Source organism: Armigeres subalbatus, chromosome 2 (assembly GCF_024139115.2).
Source record: "Armigeres subalbatus isolate Guangzhou_Male chromosome 2, GZ_Asu_2, whole genome shotgun sequence".
In the NCBI taxonomy this organism is placed as follows: domain Eukaryota; kingdom Metazoa; phylum Arthropoda; class Insecta; order Diptera; family Culicidae; genus Armigeres; species Armigeres subalbatus.
The window spans coordinates 153,486,287-153,506,290 of NC_085140.1; the positions used below are offsets into that span (position 1 = coordinate 153,486,287).

At 39.6% G+C, this 20,004-nt stretch overlaps 1 protein-coding gene across 3 annotated transcripts in view; it reads left to right on the forward strand.

The window, feature by feature from the left end:
- LOC134215306 (uncharacterized) overlaps positions 1–20,004 on the forward strand; it is a 137,176-nt gene that overhangs the window by 36,781 nt on the left and 80,391 nt on the right. For 2 of the 3 annotated variants that reach the window (XM_062694524.1, XM_062694525.1), the window contains exon 2: positions 6,255–6,749. In XM_062694524.1, the coding sequence (XP_062550508.1) occupies positions 6,389–6,749 (361 nt within the window). In that variant the 5' untranslated portion in view covers positions 6,255–6,388. Of the gene's footprint in view, positions 1–6,225; positions 6,750–20,004 lie in introns of those variants that run through there. The other variant, XM_062694523.1, reaches the window with a different exon arrangement.

The window sequence follows — 20,004 nt, forward strand, 5'->3', positions numbered from 1 at the left end:
GGCCTGTAGATCATTGGTTACGCGTGTAGATCCGAAGGCCTCCACTTCTGGTATTTCTTGGATAACAGCGAACATCCTCTGTACACATATTTTATTCAATGTTTCACAATGTACACATATCATATTCAGAACAGGCCAATATTAATTGAATTTATGTTATTTTTATTTAACACGGTATGATACCGCATAAAAAATTAATTTGGTGTACTTGTAGAAATCGCACACCAATACCAACAGATTTATTTGACAGCAATCCATCGAGTTTTAGACTGGACGAATGAAAATTCTCATGGACGTAAACAGATTTTCATAAGACAAATTTGAAAAATTTGAAGGGTATTTTGATTGCCGATTCTCAATAAACTATGATTTGTTCAATGCGCTAATAGTACACAATGAAAACTAGGAACTCTAAAATACGTGTTACATACAACTTAGTTAGAGTAAGTAGTTGGGCTGGCGTATAAATTAGATTTGAAAACCAAGCACTACCTACTACGACGGAAATTAGCTCACTACCGTATACAAGCGTCACTCCATAATATTGAGCAAACAAACATTGAAAGTTACATCAAATCTGTAGCTTTTTGAATTTTGTAATTATTTTCATTATGTAACACAAAATATTTCCATATTCGCGTAGTATGATGGTCTTACAAATATTTAAAGGCACCAACTGATTATAGACCTTAGTAAGTTCTAGTTTTATACTATTATACCGTCTTACCCTTCATCAGCACCGCGAACGTAATCGACTTTCTCAACATTCAATTACTTCTAACACGCCACAAAACCAACCAGTTGTAGATATTAATACATGAAAACCAACGTTAGGATCTAAGCTTTCGGTCCGCTATGTGATATCCAATCTAAAATAGGTTTGTCTAGAACAAAATTACTGAAGATCCAATCAATTGCAAATAACCTTATTATGGAACACTTTGTGTCCAAGATGACGGCGAATGTAAACAATGCCGTTTTACTAAGGAAATACTAAACTGTTCCGTAATGTGGAAACATTTTGTCGTGGTCACAGTTATAGAACACTGATCAATTTAATTTGTCTCGAATAAATCAAATTTAAAGCTTTCTAAGCATTTGAAGCAGTTCAAATTATGATGGGTTGCTAGTTAGATATCTAATATTGCTGATAGAAATTAATTTCTGATTGAAAATAGTGAATTTGATATTTGAAACTATTACTTTTTGGCAAAAGTGTTCCATAATTGTGGGGGGAGTGTACTGATTCTCCAGTGTTTCTCGCAGATGGCGCTGTCAGTTAATCTGTCTGCACTCTCGTTTTTCGTTACTCAAACTATTTGTTAGCGAAATATAGGACAGTTCTGGACTACAGGAAGGGGGTCGGTTTCGGAACATGGGGGTCGGTTTCGAACCACCATTTTTGAGAATGCCGAAAACGTATACTTTCACTTTACCCTATGTATCTTCTTACTTTCCATATCTGCACCCACAATAAAGCCTCAGAAAACAGAATAATGTCCCCGCTACAATATAGACTACGAAACTTGGCCAAAAAATCATTTTTCGCAATTTCATGGCCTCTGCCATTTAGGGGGTCGGTTTGGGAACATTCTCCCCTACGGACAATTTATTGGCGTCGGTTTTGCGAATTTTTAAAGTAAATAATTTTAATTTATTGATTGATAGGTATTTCGAGTAGGTACTGACAAACCGGAAGGGCTTAATTGTATGTCGAATGAATCAAGGGTGCAGCAACTCTAGTAAGGTATTATGTATTTCATATGCACACATGCTGTATGGACAATTTTCTGACCCAGTGTATGTAATGCATATGGAAATAATCAATTCGAAAAATGTATTAGATTTGGAGACAACCACTATCCTTCGGCGGAAATAAAACCCAAGTTCCAGCTCGATAGTGTATTCGCAGCCCATCGACTATTGCTTATATAAAAGGACAAGCCTTCCCGAATCTAAAAATAAATGCACTCGTGTTTTCCAGGGTCACCCAATTAAAAACTGGCTTCCGTTTTGAATGGGGTGCCCTTGAAAACGCGAGTGCATTTAGTTTTGGATTCCTGGAGGCTTGTCTTTAAGGATTTATCTTTTCCACACGTTCACGTTGAACCAAGGCCTGCTTTGATACATTTTTTATTTTGACGTAGAACTACGTCTGTCTTTTCTATATTGGGGTTCACTTTACGATTACAAAAGTCGAAAAACGTCACGAAAATATGATAGACTTTGATCGTTAATATCTCAGCCGTTTCTCTAAGGATTTTCAATTTTATTGGATCATTCGATCAAAGAAAAGTCAGCGCTTAATATCCGATGTACACTGAAGTCGTTTTTTACGCGGTTTATTTACACGTATCGCTTTTTATGCGGTTTTTTTTTCACTCGAATTTGTGTTACAATATTTATTTATGATTATTTACTACTAGCAGACCCGACAAACTTCGTTTCGCCTAAAATTAATTAATTCTCTGGTTGTTTCTCGAGTTATGCATACATTTCTGTTTCATTTGTATGGGAGCCCCCCCTTTCCAAAGCAGGGAGGGGTTTCGAACCATCTTGAGAACCTTCCCAGGCCCCAAAAATCTTCGTATACAAATTTTCACGTCGATCTGTTCAATAGATTCCGAGTCTATAAGGTTCAGACATACAGAAGTTCATTTTTATGTATATAGATTGAAAACTTACTAACAGTTTAGCAATCGGTTTCGATGAACCAGTCAATCTCGTAAGTGCATCGCAAGCTTCTTCTTCCATAGCACTACATTTCAACTGGAACTTGGCCTGCTTTCCAACAAGTAATCTATTAGCATTTCTTTATCGAATCGATCTCGCCATCTCCGGATTCTGCGCCTTTGTTCGCAAGGCTAACTGGAATGTCCAAATGTGTTGGTCCAAAAATAATATACATCACCAGGGTTCGTAATGCTCACTCAATCTCAGGAGCATAGGATAAACAACGAAAACAGATTCACCCTGGGCTTGAAAAACGCTTGCTTTGGTCTCATCGAACAGAAAAGTCGAAAACCTGTACATCACATACAGCTACGTAGTTCAACGTCGCCTTTGCGTATACACCCGATTGGGCTGCACCTTGAAGTTTTTTTTATCATCCTCTCCGATAGTAAGCTCGATGATCAATACATTTTGAGTGAAACTCTCTCAAAAGATGAATATGATTCATCACTTTAAATAATTGTATCAGTCAAATCATAATTGATTAGGTATTGAAGATTTATGGATTGTTTTTCCGGGCAAAAAACTACGTTTTTCCATTCTCTAAGGCATTTCTGAAAAAAAAAACACACGAAGCAATTCCTGGAGAAATCTAAAAAAATCGGGAAAACAATTAGGGATTGCTTCAATTATTTTGAGAATTCCTTCAGAAACTCTTCAGGAATTTATTACAAAAATACTAAATTACTAAGAATTTTTCAAGGGAATTTCCTGGAGAAACTTCCGAAGGAATTTCTGGGCGAATTTCCAAAGTATTTTCCGGAGAATTTTCCGTAGGATTCACTAAATAGTGCTCGTAGTTATTATAAGCGTAATTTTCTATTATTTCAGGAGGAATTTTCGAGTGGATTCTTCAAGGATGGATTTTCCCAAGGATTTTCCAAACGAATTTCTAGACGAATTTACAAAGGATTTCTAAAGGTATTCTCTGCAGGATTCCTAACACAATTTTCGATGAATTCCTCAAAGGAATTCCAAATTAAATTTCCGCTGCTAGGCTGCTAGGTCCAAGCTAAGTAGATGCTGGTCACGCGAACAGGCTGGGGGGCTTGAGCTTGAGCTTGATGGACTGCTCGTAGTTGCTACTCCATTATGACCAGATCAGCTGTTCTTGCACAGGGAACCAACAGATGTTTGCTTGGGACTAGCACACATCTTCAATGTACAAGTACTGGTGATCTCATTTGTTAGGTCATACTGGCGCCTGCCACGTCAGAATGCAAGTCAATGTAGCGAAGGGGGAGGAAATGATGATGCAATCACTCGCCCACTGCAAGCCGAATATACCTCTGCACTTGCCACGAGTTCATGCGGAATTTGTTGGAATTTCTGGGTTAGGTTGGAGAGGCAGGGGTCCGTCTTGGTTAACGAGCTGCCAATGTGATAGATAGGAGAAGGTAACTGATGGAATTTCTAATTGGAGCTCTATAGTTCATTCCCAATTCTAGCAGATTACTGTTAGAATACTCAAGTTGAAGGTATAGGAATAGTAATGGAAACGGTATGGAAGTCCATTTCCAGTTCTAGTGATTGCGAAATACAGCGATTGAGAAATAAAGAGAAAGATAAAAAGTAGGAAAATGGAACGGACCTGGGATTGAACCCACGACCTCTTGCGTATGAGGCAGAAGCAGTAGCCATATGACTACCAAGCCCGCTTCGAAACAAAACAGATCACGCACTGAACTGTTTAATTTTATTGCCGGCCGAGCAATTCAGAACACAATAATTCGGCCGACCACGCGATCGTTCTGCTGTCCGAAACATGAGGGATCACGCACTGAACTCCGAACAGGCTAGGGGGGCTAAAAAACTAAATTATTAGTGACCTTTCTGAGCAATTTTGCAATCCAACCTCCAGACTGTCTTTTTAATTTTTTTTTTTTAGTTCATTTATTTATAAGGCTCAGTCGTGTCTAACACTTCGCGGAGCCGCGAAACAATATTGTATTAATGTATTAGTACAATCATTAAACTATGTATCAATATAAAATTCGATGTCATCAATTTTTACATTCATTGCTTTTGCTATTCTAATCTTATCATCCTCTATAATTAGTTGTCGTTCGCGTTCGTCCTCGATCCACTCGTACGATGCGATTCTATACCTTTCCTTCCCCCGAGGAGAGTCAGAAACGACAGCACAATTGCTTTTCCCCTCGCTTGATGGTGCACTATTTGTGCACTCCGTTTTGTGCGGATGTCAATCCTCAGTTTCTACATTCGATGATCGGTGCCGCACTGTGTGTCTTTTTTTCGCACTTCTATCCAATTGCTTGGGTTTCAGATTATCACTGCTGGATTCAGCTTTATCTTTGACAGGAGAAGCTGGGGTTACTTCTTCTGTTGCAGAATTCAATTTTTCGAGCTGATGCTCTATTGTTGCTTTCGCCTCGCCTCGTCGTTCCTGTAGAATCGGACAAGACTTTTTTAGGTGTTTGTCAGATTTACAGGAGAAACACTTTGGCTTTAAACCATCGTAATAGATTCTGCCTTTTATATTCCGAAAATATAGTATCTCCGGAATAGTCTTCTCGATTTCAACGTACACGCCGCGGACTCCGGTAAACATATCTAGTTGATACTCCACTGGGAACCGCTCGCGTACAGCTCGTTTCACCTTTCCAAACCTTGACAGCACGGATGTCAAGTCGGAATCAGAAATCTCCGGCGATAGGTCGAAGATACGTACATACCGGCTGTTTCCTCCTGCTTCGGACATCTGGACCATTACACTTTTTCCATTCGTGTAACTGAATGGCAGCATCTCTGGGTTATTTTGCAAAGCAAACCTCATTGCTTCCTCCGTTTTAAAACGTATGAAAACCGACTTTTCGTCGGATATCTTGTAGGCAGTTTCCATCATTTTCTGATCCCCACACAGCGATTTCACAAAACGCGCCATATCAACCAGAGTTGGTTGAGTTGCACATTCGGGGAACAGGAAAGCCAGCGTGTTTTTGACTGCAATTTCGCAAGCCATTATGATAGGTATGGTTACGAATATCACAACCAGTAAAAACAACACCGAGAGCAAACCAGTGAACAAACGCGTCTATTCACGTCAAGGTGATAACGTCCACTGAGACTGTCTTTTTATATAGTAAAGAATATGAGTTGCTCTTTGAAATGTCGTGTTGACATTTTTTTTTTTCTGCCCCAATCGTAAATATTATCTTTTTAAAACAGAAAAAAACACTTTTTTCTACAGAAAAACGATTAGAACTTTTTATCGGCAAAAGATATTGAGCATTTTTACACATCGAATGATGCATTTTTTGAGCCCTAAAGTCACCCAAAGACGACTTTTCCGAAAAATCGAAAAACAACAAAAGTAGCCGAACAACTTTGTAGAATAAAAAAATATGGTTTTGGCATATAATGCAACCAATCAACCAATTGATATTTTCAATAAATAAAATAAAATTAATTAAACATTCTTCATTCATTGATATTCTTTTATCCATATGCACCGAAAGTTAATCGTGTTCTCTTATCTCTGTGCACTGTTACTAAAACAGGCTGTGAAAGTGATTCAACAACGGTACAGATACTGAAACCCATCCCCTCGCAGCGAATCACACCCGAACGCAAATGATCATTAAATGAGTCTGCAGCATTTGCGACATGTCCGTACAGCTGTAAGTCATCAAAGATGATAGTGAGTTTATTCCCCGACCACATATGGGGAGGATGCGCAGCACAGAAAAGCCACCACCAGCATAAGAATCTGCTCTACCATCGGATCATCTACGCCCTTATTAGCGATAAGTACATCAAGAACCGGAAGCTGCGCAAATCGTACTTTGCACTGCTTTACCTGTCGTACGTGTTTATCAAGATGCTTCCAATGACGTTAGCCATCGAAACTACCAACACCGGGGCCAAACCGGTCACGGGGCTCAACGTGCGGTCCCGCACGCTGCCGGAGATGGTGGCACCTCACCTGGAGGAGGACGACGACGACTACATGGACGAAGACATCGATGAGTACGACATCGTCAACAACAAGTCTGGTGAGTAATTTCGATATACACATCATTAGTGTATCGACATGATCCACTTTCATATAAATATGTTTTCAACTTGTTTTATAGAAATAACAAATTTGAGTAAAATGCCAAACTATGAATAAATATGCCGAACATGAAACGTAAGAGCCAACCTCTTCTTCGGTTAAAACGTTTTACAAGCAAACATCATCATCATCATTGCCAATAATACTGCAGTCAGCAGATGAGCGAATGCAACTTTTGATGGGCAGGTACGGTATTATTGAAATGGAACACCTGTCTTTCAGACGCTTGTTGTTATTTGCTTCGAAATAAGGATGAACAAACTTTTCGATTTGAGACTGCTGTTCTGAACAATGACGGATGGGTGGCATGATTGACTTTTCCTACTACTTCTTTCGTGGCCCTACATTCCTACTGGAACATGATCTTCTTTACAATTCAGTACTATAATTAGTTTTGTCAAAAGAATTTAAAATATTTACATGTTGCCTGGAATCGAATCACACAGACAATTGAACTAATCGTTTTCGGGATTGCATTCCAATGCTATTGCTCTCAAATCCAACTTGAGATCTTGCGTGATTGACTAGTAAACGTTTAATGTAGCTTGATAGCTTGAACGGTAGCTTTAATTCTTACGTTAGAGCCTATTGAAGACTATTTTATATTTCTTCGTATTACTTTGTGATATAAGAAAAATAATACATTGTTTGACAGGCCCTCTAGTCGATGCGTAGTTTAAGTCTACCTTTTATACATGGTTTGCTAACAGTCATTAGCGAACGCCTATAAATTACATCGTAATTTAAAAAAGAAAGATTGGTTGTTGCACTTTCTGGGATAAACCTTTTAGAAATGCACATTTTTTTTGGATTAAACTAGAGACTATACGCACAATTTATAACAAATTACACCAAAGCTCCAGACGCACTTGATAATTTTAAATGATATCATTGCAGATTGATTTTTTTAACAATAATGCTCATGTGAAGTCAATCTGGCTGTGCCATTTTGGAACAGATGTATCATACGTATTAAAGCCCATTTTTCGTCATTGCATAAAATAGTGCGTGCAAGTTGCAAAACTCGACTTTTTTTCAGCACTGGTAGTATTTATCCAACTTGACTAGCCTCGTTGGATGAACTTACAACTAGTGCTGAAAAACTCATCTTTTGCATTTAAAGTTTCACAAACTACTCTCAATTATTTGAGTGATATAACATTCATTGAACAACTGTTTTTTTATATGGGAAAGTAGGCCAGCTCAAACACGAACTTCGAGGATTTCGACTGGATTAGTTGCTAATTTTCAGGACTTTCGGCTTTTAGTCACATGAAAATGTTGATAATTTCAAATCATTGCCAACGTTTCGATCCGGGGGTTTGGATCTTCATCAGGGCTCGAGATTAATCAACCTGACCCACACTTCAATCGACAGGTTGATTAATCTCGAGCCCTCATGAAGATCCAAACCCCCGGATCGAAACGTTGGCAATGATTTGAAATAATCAACATTTTCATGTGACTGAAAGCCGAAAATCCTGAAAATTATCAAACGCGAACTTCATTTAATTTTATGAATTTGCCAAAAAAATAACACTCATTTGGGTACTTTTGGAAAACAACGAAACAGCGGTTGTTTTCTACACCAACTTATTTTTTTTTTACAAGAACGATCATTTGAAGTAAATCAAACAGTATCACTTTGATCCCGATTTGTCATACCCGTTTTTCGTCACTGCACATAATAGTGTGTACAACTCTTTGCCAAACTCAATTTTTTTATCAGTCCACAATAGGAAAAAAGGAGGTATTTTTGGCCAAAATTATGAATCCTGCAATAAACGGTGGTATTCATCATAAAAACATAGATAGAGAAGAAAAATATTTTTTCTGAGCCTTCAATGGGGTATGGGGCTAATTTTCGGCATAGCATCGATTTTTGTCATATTCTACAAAACCAACAGAATTTGGTCACTTTTTGGCTTGCAATAAGCCTGTTTGATGCTAGATAAAATATTAATGGTCATATACTGTATATTCGTGTCACAGACAAATGGACGCAAAACAGATTTCCTAAAATGATCAAAAAAGCACTATTAGCTACTGGCGTTGAAAATTCACTGAGTAGAACTTATTAAACCAACAAAGGAGGGCAGAACAGATTCAATTAGCGTCATATTGTGACATCAACGAAATGGATATTCATTTATTTGATATTTCATTTAGATTTCTTTCATAATTATAAAAAGGTATTGTGGCAAAGAGTTATTCACACTACTCATCCAACACGTTATGACACGTTATGGTTAAATCTATAATTTGCTCCAATAATGTAGTAATGTCAAAATTTTAAATTTTGAACAATTTCCCTTCTTAACGCTTTAACGCTGTGTAACGCTTTTTATATGATAGATGATTTTTTCTTGAATTATGCGAAACGTTAAGGCATAACCCTTTCCCTTAAAATGTTATGTGAATTGTGTTCGTCACCAAATTCAATTAAAGTGGCATTATTGAGTAACTCAGATAAAAATTTAAAAATAAGAAGTTTACCAAAACACCTGATTAATCCCCCTAGCGGTAATGTTGTCTTTCTCGTACATTATATGAAAATGTATTTTGGGCATAACTTTTGAGCCCATAGTCCGATCAAGCCTATTTTTAATAGGGAACAATGGACCAACGTTCTCTGACGAATGAAACTTGTTGCGAGTAAATCGGTTTAGAGTAAGTGCTTAAAAAAGAGTTAACACCATTTTTGCTCACACACATACAGAAATTCACACACTCAATTCTTCGAACTGAGTCGATCAGTATACAACACTATTTGTTTTTAGGCTATTTTAAATGCTTTAGAGCGATCATATAGCTTCTACGCATACTTAGTACACGAGAAAGGCAAAAATGGGCAATTTTTAAAATTCGTGTATCTTACAAAGTTGTGAATTTGGGCATAATTTTATTCATGGTCCTCAAAGCTTAAGAGTTCAATAGTGTAGTGCATGATGTTTTACTGCGGGGTATTGCGGGGTACCAAACTGTTTTGTTCGTTAAATATTGCGTAAAATATGCTTTTACAAAACTACTAAAAACTGAATTCTGGACGGAGCTATCATTACATTATCAAGCCTATTGCATAGATCTGTTTAAGAGCTTTGTAACGATATATAAATATGTTACTTTTGAGACGAAAACATGGCAAAGCTGTCCGTTTTCCCAAAAAACGTAAAAATATCATTTCTAGGAGGGGCTAGTTTGAACGCCCCTACCCCTCCCTAAAAAATCTAAAAAATAAAAACCACCCTAATTATAAAAATATAGGTTATTAGCTGTGTATTCATCACATTTTACTCGCCCAAATCGAAAATTGGCCTTTTGGTAGTTTTGGCCACACCTTTATATGGGGCTGTCCTATTGTGAGTCGTAGGATTTATCCAACTCGGCTGCTGAAAAAAATCAGATTTTTGCAGATAATTGCACAAATTAATAATAATTTCCTAAATTCGTTTGACACCAAAAACTTCACGACTTCACGAAATAATGATAGATACTATGCTTCCATAGTTTCTTGACTTGGCTTCTACTTTTGAAGTGTTTCACATTTATTTACACATTAAAAACTATGAAAAACATGATTAAATAATGAATTAAATCAATTACTCCTGAAACCACCGTGGACGGATTTCTTAATCAAAGGATCAAAATACGTAAGTTGCGCGGTTACAAAGCAAGACCATGCTGAAAGTGGGTGGATTCGATCCCCAGTCCGGACTTGACTGGCTTGATTTTGACAACCTGTTTTGATCCAAATGAACGAGCTTTCCTTCAGTATGTTTCGCGGATCGCAGCCAATGTTTCGTGAAATCATCAAGTGTCACACGTCCTATGTAGATTTAAATAAAAAAAAAATGTACATTTCGTAGATCTTCGTATTGTGGCCAATGTGACCGGTTCGAATCAGAGTGGCCCAGGAACCCTGAAATTATCATTTCCATCACTGGCTTGTTAAATCCTGAAGCTTGAGGTGTTACACGAGATGCTTTGACTAAAGTTAGAAAATGGCCATTCTGCGAGACGTCACACGATTTATTTTGACTCATTTTAAGAAAGGGCCATTTTCAGGTTCTCCTGTTTGTTACTGTTGTGGCTGGATTGGACCCAAAAGGCTCAGGAGCTCCAAAAATATTATTCATTTCGCAGGTCCTCTGGATTGTGGCCGATGTGACCGGTTTGAATCCAAATGGCCCAGGAACCCCTTAAAATATCATTCTTATCATTGTTTTGTGAAGTCATGATGTTTGAGGTGTCACAACCGGTTTTGACCTAAATTCGTAAACGGTCACTTTTTCCGGGGACAACTGACCCCAACGGATTCAAGAATAATTGTGGAACCGTAGTGAGGAATGACCCAAATCTAATATGAATCGAAAATTGGGATCCATCCGGATGGAATGCAAATTGTTGCAAGGGATTTGGTCAAGAAATATGGTTTTACAGGAGTTTTAATTTTTGAAAGCCCTTAGAAACAGACGTCAGGGACAAAAAGGTTAAGAGACCTACCCAACACCATAATTAGGGCCAGGTCGGTGCTTTGAGCAGCACACGATCTCTCTGGAAGGGCCTGCTTGATGATACATGCAACTTTTCATAAAAGTTTACAAGAGCCCTCTTAATTCAACCACATTTTAGACAAACTCCACTACTCGTAGTGGCCAGGGGAGAGGCAGTTGATCCTATGAACATAGTCCTTGTGCTTAATTTTTTCATATGAATGTCAAAAGTATAATGCCTCTCCACATCTCGATGTTGAAAGGACCATCAAGATAAGGACAGATCGAGGAATGACGGGAAAATTGAAATGGGTACTGGATAGAAAAAAGCTCGTTGCTATAAAAAACGGCAACAAAACAAATACCATTACTTGTTGTTGATGTGTTTACTATTGTCAAAAGCAGATAGACATCATAGAATAAACTGCTAGTTTCAAAGTAGGCTCTTTGTGTATTAACAATCGACGAACGGCACTCCAAGGCGAAGAAGAAGACAGCAGAGCATGCAATGCTGCACTGTCTTATTCGCGTTGTTCAGTAACGCCTGACTTCCACCGCTAGGTTCGCTAGCGTTTCAAAATTATGGAAGGACCACATTCCATGGCAAACAGTGTTGGTAAAAACTCAAAATCTCTAAACTCATGAACGATTCAAATCAATCGTGAGTTGAAACGCACCAACTCAGCGTCTAAAATAATAATAAAATAAAAATAAATCATCCATTTGATTCATCGTAGGTTTTCTTTTGTTCTGCTTCGTTAAAAACAGTTAATTGGCGATCGTCGCAAAGAACAACAAAAACTCTTTTGTGTGTCAACAAAAAAAATGCTCCCAAATAAATTTTAAACGCTTTTTGGAACAAAATGGGTTTTTGGAAAATGAGTGAAATGATGCGTTTTAGCATGAAAAACTCAAGCGTGATGTATTCCTCTAAAATTGCAAACGAGTTCGCTCGCGCGGGAGGGCTCAATGATTGAGATATTTGTGAAAGATTTTACCAACACTGATGTGCTATTGCCCAAAGATGGTCTCCTTATGGATCGACATAAGGAGTAAGAATCCTGAACAAAATATGACCAGAACACATCGAGATATAGAGATGTGGAGATGTAGATTATCGATATGTAGAAAACCCAAATGTATGTAGATTGAAGGGACCAAAAAAAAACATCGACATAGGGAGAGTTATCGAGATTTACAAGATCAAGATGTAGAGAGTTTTCTGTATGAACAAAACATCGGATAGCATTGGTAGCCTTTGAGTAGCTATATTAAATAAACTGAAATCTCAATTAAATTGGAGAGACAGTGCTTATACGAACAGATCGTAATATTCGAGGAACGAAGGATTTTCAATTGTATATATTTATTAAAAAAAACCAACAAGCAACATCTAATTATATTTTTTTTTTTAAGGATTTTGTTTCTAAAACTGCGATTGCAAGGCAGTGGCAAACATATTGCAACCAATTTTATCGCACCTGTAAGGCAGTGGCAAGTTGTCATTTGCATTCGTTTGCATAATTTCCCAGAACTTTTTTCCGGAGTTAGCTATCAATTCATGATGTATGACGAACTTTTAGCGCTTAAATGTGCCTACAACTGTGTCTAACAAGACATTGCTGTAAATATGTAATCTGGGGCGTGGGAGGCAAAATGTCATTCAAATGACATTATGTCAAATGACACGAGACATTTTGGAGAGTTTTCACTCTCCAGCCTCAGATGTTATATTTAGAGCAATGTACCCTTGAACAATGTACCGGCAGAACGTGGAACGTTATAGACGGAAGCGGAGACAGCAGACCCGCCTTTTTCAGGAGAAGAAACGCCGCCTGGAAGAAGCGGAGTGCGAGGAGATGGAACAGCTGTGCCGTTCTCAAGATACACGCAAGTTCTATCAGAAACTCAACGCATCCCGCAAAGGCTTCGTGCCGCGAGCCGAAATGTGCCGGGATAAGGATGGGAGCATCTTGACGGACGAACGTGTGGTGATCGAAAGGTGGAAGCAGCACTACGAGGAACATCTGAATGGCGCTGAGAGTACAGGCAGTGAAAGTCAAGGCAGCGGAGGTGATGACTACGTCAGTTCAGCGGACGATGGAAGCCAACCAGCCCCCACCTTGAGGGAAGTTAAGGATGCCATTCAACAGCTAAAGACCAATAAAGCAGCTGGTAAGGATGGTATCGGAGCTGAGCTCATCAAGATGGGCCCGGAAAAGCTGGCCACTTGCCTGCACAAACTGATAGTCAGAATCTGGGAAATCGAACAGCTACCGGAGGAGTGGAAGGAAGGGGTTATATGCCCCATCTACAAGAAAGGCGACAAACTGGAGTGTGAGAACTTTCGAGCGATCACCATCCTTAATGCCGCCTACAAAGTGATATCCCAGATCATCTTCCGTCGTCTGTCACCATTAGTGAACGAGTTCGTGGGAAGTTATCAAGCCGGCTTCGTTGACGGCCGCTCGACAACGGACCAGATCTTTACTGTACGGCAAATCCTTCAAAATGCCGTGAATACCAGGTCCCAACGCACCATCTGTTCGTTGATTTCAAGGCGGCATACGACAGTATAGACCGCGTAGAGCTATGGAAAATTATGGACGAGAACAGCTTCCTGGGAAGCTTACCAGACTGATCAAAGCAACGGTGGATGGTGTGCAAAACTGTGTGAAGATTTCGGGCGAACACTCCAGTTCGTTCGAATCGCGCCGGGGACTAAGACAAGGTGACGGACTTTCGTGCCTGTTGTTCAACATTGCGCTAGAAGGTGTCATGCGGAGAGCCGGGTGTAACAGCCGGGGTACGATTTTCAACAGATCCAGTCAATTTATTTGCTTCGCGGATGACATGGACATTGTCGGCCGAACATTTGCAAAGGTGGCAGAACTGTACACCCGCCTGAAACGTGAAGCAACAAAAGTTGGACTGGTGGTGAATGCGTCAAAGACAAAGTACATGCTTGTGGGCGGAACCGAGCGCGACAGGGCCCGCCTGGGAAGCAGTGTTACGATAGACGGGGATACCTTCGAGGTGGTCGAGGAATTCGTCTACCTCGGATCCTTGCTAACGGCTGACAACAACGTTAGTCGTGAAATACGAAGGCGCATCATCTGTGGAAGTCGGGCCTACTACGGGCTCCAGAAGAAACTGCGGTCGAAAAGATTCGCCACCGCACCAAATGTGTCATGTACAAGACGTTAATAAGACCGGTTGTCCTCTACGGACATGAAACATGGACAATGCTCGAGGAGGACTTGCAAGCACTCGGAGTATTCGAGAGACGGGTGCTTAGGACCATCTTTGGCGGTGTGCAAGAAGACGGTGTGTGGCGGCGAAGAATGAACCATGAGCTCGCCCAACTCTACGGCGAACCCAGTATCCAGAAGGTAGCTAAAGCCGGAAGGGTACGATGGGCAGGACATGTTGCAAGAATGCCGGACAGCAACCCTGCAAAGATGGTGTTCGCTTCCGATCCGGCAGGTACGAGACGGCGTGGAGCGCAGCGAGCGAGATGGGCAGACCAGGTGCAGAACGACTTGGCGAGCGTGGGGCGTATCCGAGGATGGAGAGATGCGGCCTCGAACCGTGTACTGTGGCGTCAAATTGTTGATTCAGTGTTATCTGTTTAGATGTTAACTAAATAAATGAAATGAACCCTTGAACAAACATATACCCCTGTGCAAGCGTTATGAGTACATGCCATATTATGAAGCAAATTTGGTTTCTAAAGAAAGTTATGAAAAAATTAGTCAAATGAGATGCAGATGACATTTTACAAGCCTGGTGACAACTATATTGCCACTGACTTTTCAATATTTCTGAAGTGAACATATGTTTGAGTCTAATTGTTGTTTTTGTTGAATTATTGCTTAGTTTCTTCTGCCTTATAAAGAATTAAATCACAAACCATAAAAGTGCAATAACTTGTACAAAAAGTCAAAAGAAGTTGATGTACCATGCGTCTCCATATTCGTGAATGCTTGTGTATGATGCTAAACATGGCAAACAATCCATTTCCAATTATTCATTATTGTTCATTGCTCATTTTTTGTCAACTTTTCTAAATAGCGAACGATTGGCGGGTTTAAATCGATCGAAATAAAATGTGTCTTTGAAATAATTTAAAATGCAAACCATTAGTAAAACTGATCTCATAACAGCGCAAAAAGTTTAGTTTTTTAACGGAGAGATTAGAACGATAAAACTCTGACAACCGGTGACTAAGCTCATTTTTTATTTTTCCTGAAATTTTCGGTGGAATGAGATCCATTAATCGGTGCAGCTAACTGAATCGTTTCTTTGCCATTCGTGTTCCTGGTTTATTTTTAGCTCGCGTAAATAAACGCCTGCTGCAGAAATAGCCAGAATGAAATTTTCTGTCCGTCTTCCCTGTTTTGGAGGCACACCACGGCTGTGCTTCTGTTCTGGACTAGTTGCACTACGGTCACGCGGTGGTGGTGAAATGTCGTGACTAAATGTTTTATGCTACAATTCCACAGCGGGGGACAACCCCCAATGAAACAGCAAGGGGTGGTGGTTTTGACACGACATGGGCTCGGGTGGGCTTCGGTGAGCTTAATTTGCAGATTGCTTGAGTGCCAGTAATGAACCGGATCGAGTATAATTGCCGGCAAAATAGAATTTTTAATGTGAAAAGTAAGGTGAAGAATGAGCCATTCATTTGACTGAAAGGGCAATTTCAATAGGGTGAAAATGAAATACACCGAATTCTGTTTCTACACGATTTACATTTTCTCAATTGTGCCTTTATCTGACATGTTTACCGCATTCTAATTACCATTTGGTTTTTATTTGAATTAATTAGGACTTTTTGTAACATTTTGCAAACACTCTGGTGATATATTAAAGACAAACGATAAAAAATACGAGCGACAAAAATCGCGTGAAAACAGAATTCTGTGTATTTATATTATTATCTATATTATATTAGTCGACCAGACGTTGTTCTGCACAGTAGGTAAAAATGCGTATTGTGAACTGTGAACTGAGCTAAAAAAAGATTGTATAACATTTTACCGAAAACTATTTCGCGGAATTCCTTTTCGCGGTTGAACATTCCGCGGAATACCATTTGGCGGTTTGTAACTTTTCGCGGTACGACATTTGGCGGTTTGTACCTTTTCGCCGAATGACTTTTGGCGGAATGTACCATTTCGCGGAATGCACCTTTTCGCGGAATATTAATAACAATTCAGCATTTCCAGAATTATTACCTGCGAGGTTTCTAAGCCATGTTACCATTTTTTTACATTCGTTTAACACGAGATTAACACGTTGAAACTTTTATACCTAAAAAGTCGAATTTTTTTTTTTATAAATTTCCTAGACCGGCTCAGAAGTTGAACTCAGCCTTCTTCAGCATAGTCTTGCTTGGCAGCCTCGCATCTTCCCGCTAAGGAAGGCCTCCCAGAATATGTAGAAGTAGGTTTCAAAATTGCATTGCCCCTTATACCGGACAGAAACATCCATTTAAAGAAGGCATTATCAAATCTATTCGACTTATACCGGACAGATGCGTCCATTTAATGAAGACGTTACTCCTGCCTTTGCCTTATAGCGGGAAGACGCGTTCTTTTAAAGAGGACATTATCAACGCCCTTCGCCTTATACCAGGCAGATGCATCCATTTAAAAAAGGCGTTACTCCACCCTTCGCCTTATACCGGGCAGACGCATTCTTTTAAAGAGGACATTATCAACTCCTTTCGCCTTATACCGGGCAGATGCATTCATTTAAAGAAGGCATTACCCATCCCTTCGTCTTATACCGGACAGACGCGTTCTTTTAAAGAGGACATTATCAACTCCTTTCGCCTTATACCGGACAGATGCATCCATATAAAAAAGGCGTAACACCTCCCTTCGCCTTATACCGGACAGATGCATCCATATAAAGAAGGCGTAACCCCTCCCTTCGCCTTATACCGGGCAGACGCGTTCTTTCAAAGTAGGCATTATCAACTCCTTTCGCCTTATACCGGGCAGATGCATTCATTTAAAGAAGGCATTACCCCTCCCTTCGCCTTATACCGGGCAGACGCGTTCTTTTAAAGAAGGCATTATCAACTCCTTTCGCCTTATACCGAGCAGATGCATCCATTTTAAGAATGCGTTACCCCTCTCTTCGCCTTATACCGGGCAGACGCGTTCTTTTAAAGAAGGCATTATCAACTCCTTTCGCCTTATACCGGGCAGATGCATTCATTTAAAGAAGGCATTACCCCTCCCTTCGCCTTATACCGGGCAGACGCGTTCTTTTAAAGAAGGCATTATCAACTCCTTTCGCCTTATACCGGACAGATGCATCCATATAAAAAAGGCGTAACACCTCCTTTCGCCTTATACCGGACAGATGCATCCATATAAAGAAGGCGTAACCCCTCCCTTCGCCTTATACCGGGCAGACGCGTTCTTTCAAAGTAGGCATTATCAACTCCTTTCGCTTTATACCGGGCAGATGCATTCATTTAAAGAAGGCATTACCCCTCTCTTGAAACCTTCAACCCAAATCGCCGGATTCAGGTTTGAAAACTTAGTACAATATCGGGTTCGGGTACGGGTTTGTAAGATAAAAAAAACGGGTCCGGGTCGGGTACGGGCTTAAGAAATAAAATACTGAAAATTATTTTATTCGGTTTTGTTAATTGTGAGGCTAGTTCGTTGTTTGGACTTACATTTTTACACATATCTAGTTTGAATTTTCCGGGGAAAACTTTTGTGCCGGCTTAAATAATTAAATTATGTCGGGTTCGGGTCGAGTACGGGTTTACGAACGCAAAAATTCTAGGGAACGGGTCGGGTTTGCATTAAATCCAAATAAAAATTGCCCGGATTGCATGCAATTAAGCAGAAATCGGTAAATATTTGAATGATAATTATTCCAACTGAATTCGGCCAAATGGCATTCCGCGGAATGATTTTCGGTGAAAAGGTACATTCTGCGAAATGTCTTTCGGAAAAAAGGTACATTCCGCGAAATGTGTTTCGGAGAGTTGATACATTCCGCGGAATGTCGTACCGCGAAAAAAAATTCCGCGAAATGTTTTTCGGCGAAATAGTATACAACCAAAAAAATCATATAAACCAGTCGGCAGCGATAATCAGCATAGCTCAATCCATTCAGCCGTTTTCGAGTTCTGCGGATACGAACGCAGACCATTTCATTTTTATACATATAGAAGTATCCACCAGACCCGTGGATGGCAATTTTTTAAGCAGTTCTACGTAAGAACCCTTCAGAAACTGTATGATAATTAGGCATATACAATTGTGGAAGATTTTATTGCATATACAATTGGACAAAACCGGAAGCGATCGACGGCAAATTTAGGCAAAATTCAGGAACATGCATGGTCACGAATACTGGCCACCGGACACCGAAGATGTTCCGGATTTTCGGAGGCCATGTTAAAACACATTTTTTCTGCCGTTCGTATTTTTGTGTGGTTTGAAGTAACATGATGAACACTATTTTCCTAGAAACTAGATCTTATTGAAATTTGAATGCGGGCGGATGCGCTAAGATCCGTTGAAAAACATCCGAGATATGGTCATTTCAGTAAACCTGTTTCCGGATACTATGGTCAATTATGTATATCCTTCCAATCACGTATATATATCGGTACCATATCAATATTAGCATCAAGCTTCATGGAGATGCTTCAGGAAACATATTCAGGACGATAGGTTGCCCTGACCACTCTGCAGTAGGTTCCAGGTGCCCCGGGGGAAGTGGCCAATTTTTTTTTTTTTCTTTATTAAAGAGATTTTCAGCCCTATGCTGGCTCATCTCTTGAGTGGCCAATTTGAAAAACGTTCAGAACCATATCAATATTAGCATCAAACTTCATGGAGATGCTTCAGGAAGCATATTCAGGACGATAAGTTGCCCTGACCACTCTGTAGTAGGTTCCAGGTGCCCCGGGGAAAGTGGCCAATTTGCAAAATGTTCGAAACCATATCAAAATGAATATCAAAGTTCAAGAATGCTTCCGGTTTTGTCCAATTTCATCAATTTTTCAAAAAGTTGCCTAACCCCTGTATATTCAATTATTCACCATGTAGATTCTTCAAACATAGTACAGTCGCCTCTCCACATCTCGATATTGAAGGGACCATCGAGATAGGGAGAGATCGAGGAATGGAAGGAAAATTGAAATGGGTATTAGATCCAAAAACTCTCGTTGCTATGAAAAACGACAACAAAACAAAAGTCATTTCTTGTTGTTGAACTATTTGTTATTGTCCAAAGATGGTCTAGTTGCCTAAATATTTAAACATAGCGACATAAGGAGAGTGAGTTCAGAACAAAGTATGATCAGAACACATCCAGATTGAGAGATATCGAGATAGAGAGGTTATCGAGATGTAGAATGACAAAATGTATGTAAATTGAAGGAACCAAGGAAACCATCGACATAGGAGAGGTATCGAGATATGGAACATCGAGATGTAGAGAGTCGACTGTAATGGATTTTTGTATGGAACATCCATCGAGTTTGTTCACGTTTTGCACTGAGAATGAATTTTTCACACTGACGCTTCAATCCACTGTCGAAGTTAATAAACTCAGATATAAAAAGTCTGGTAAGGAGTTCATCATCTACGGGAATACGTAGAAGAGCATAGTGTGAAGTTCAATCATAAAGGCGCAGAGCTGTATGGAAGCGACATT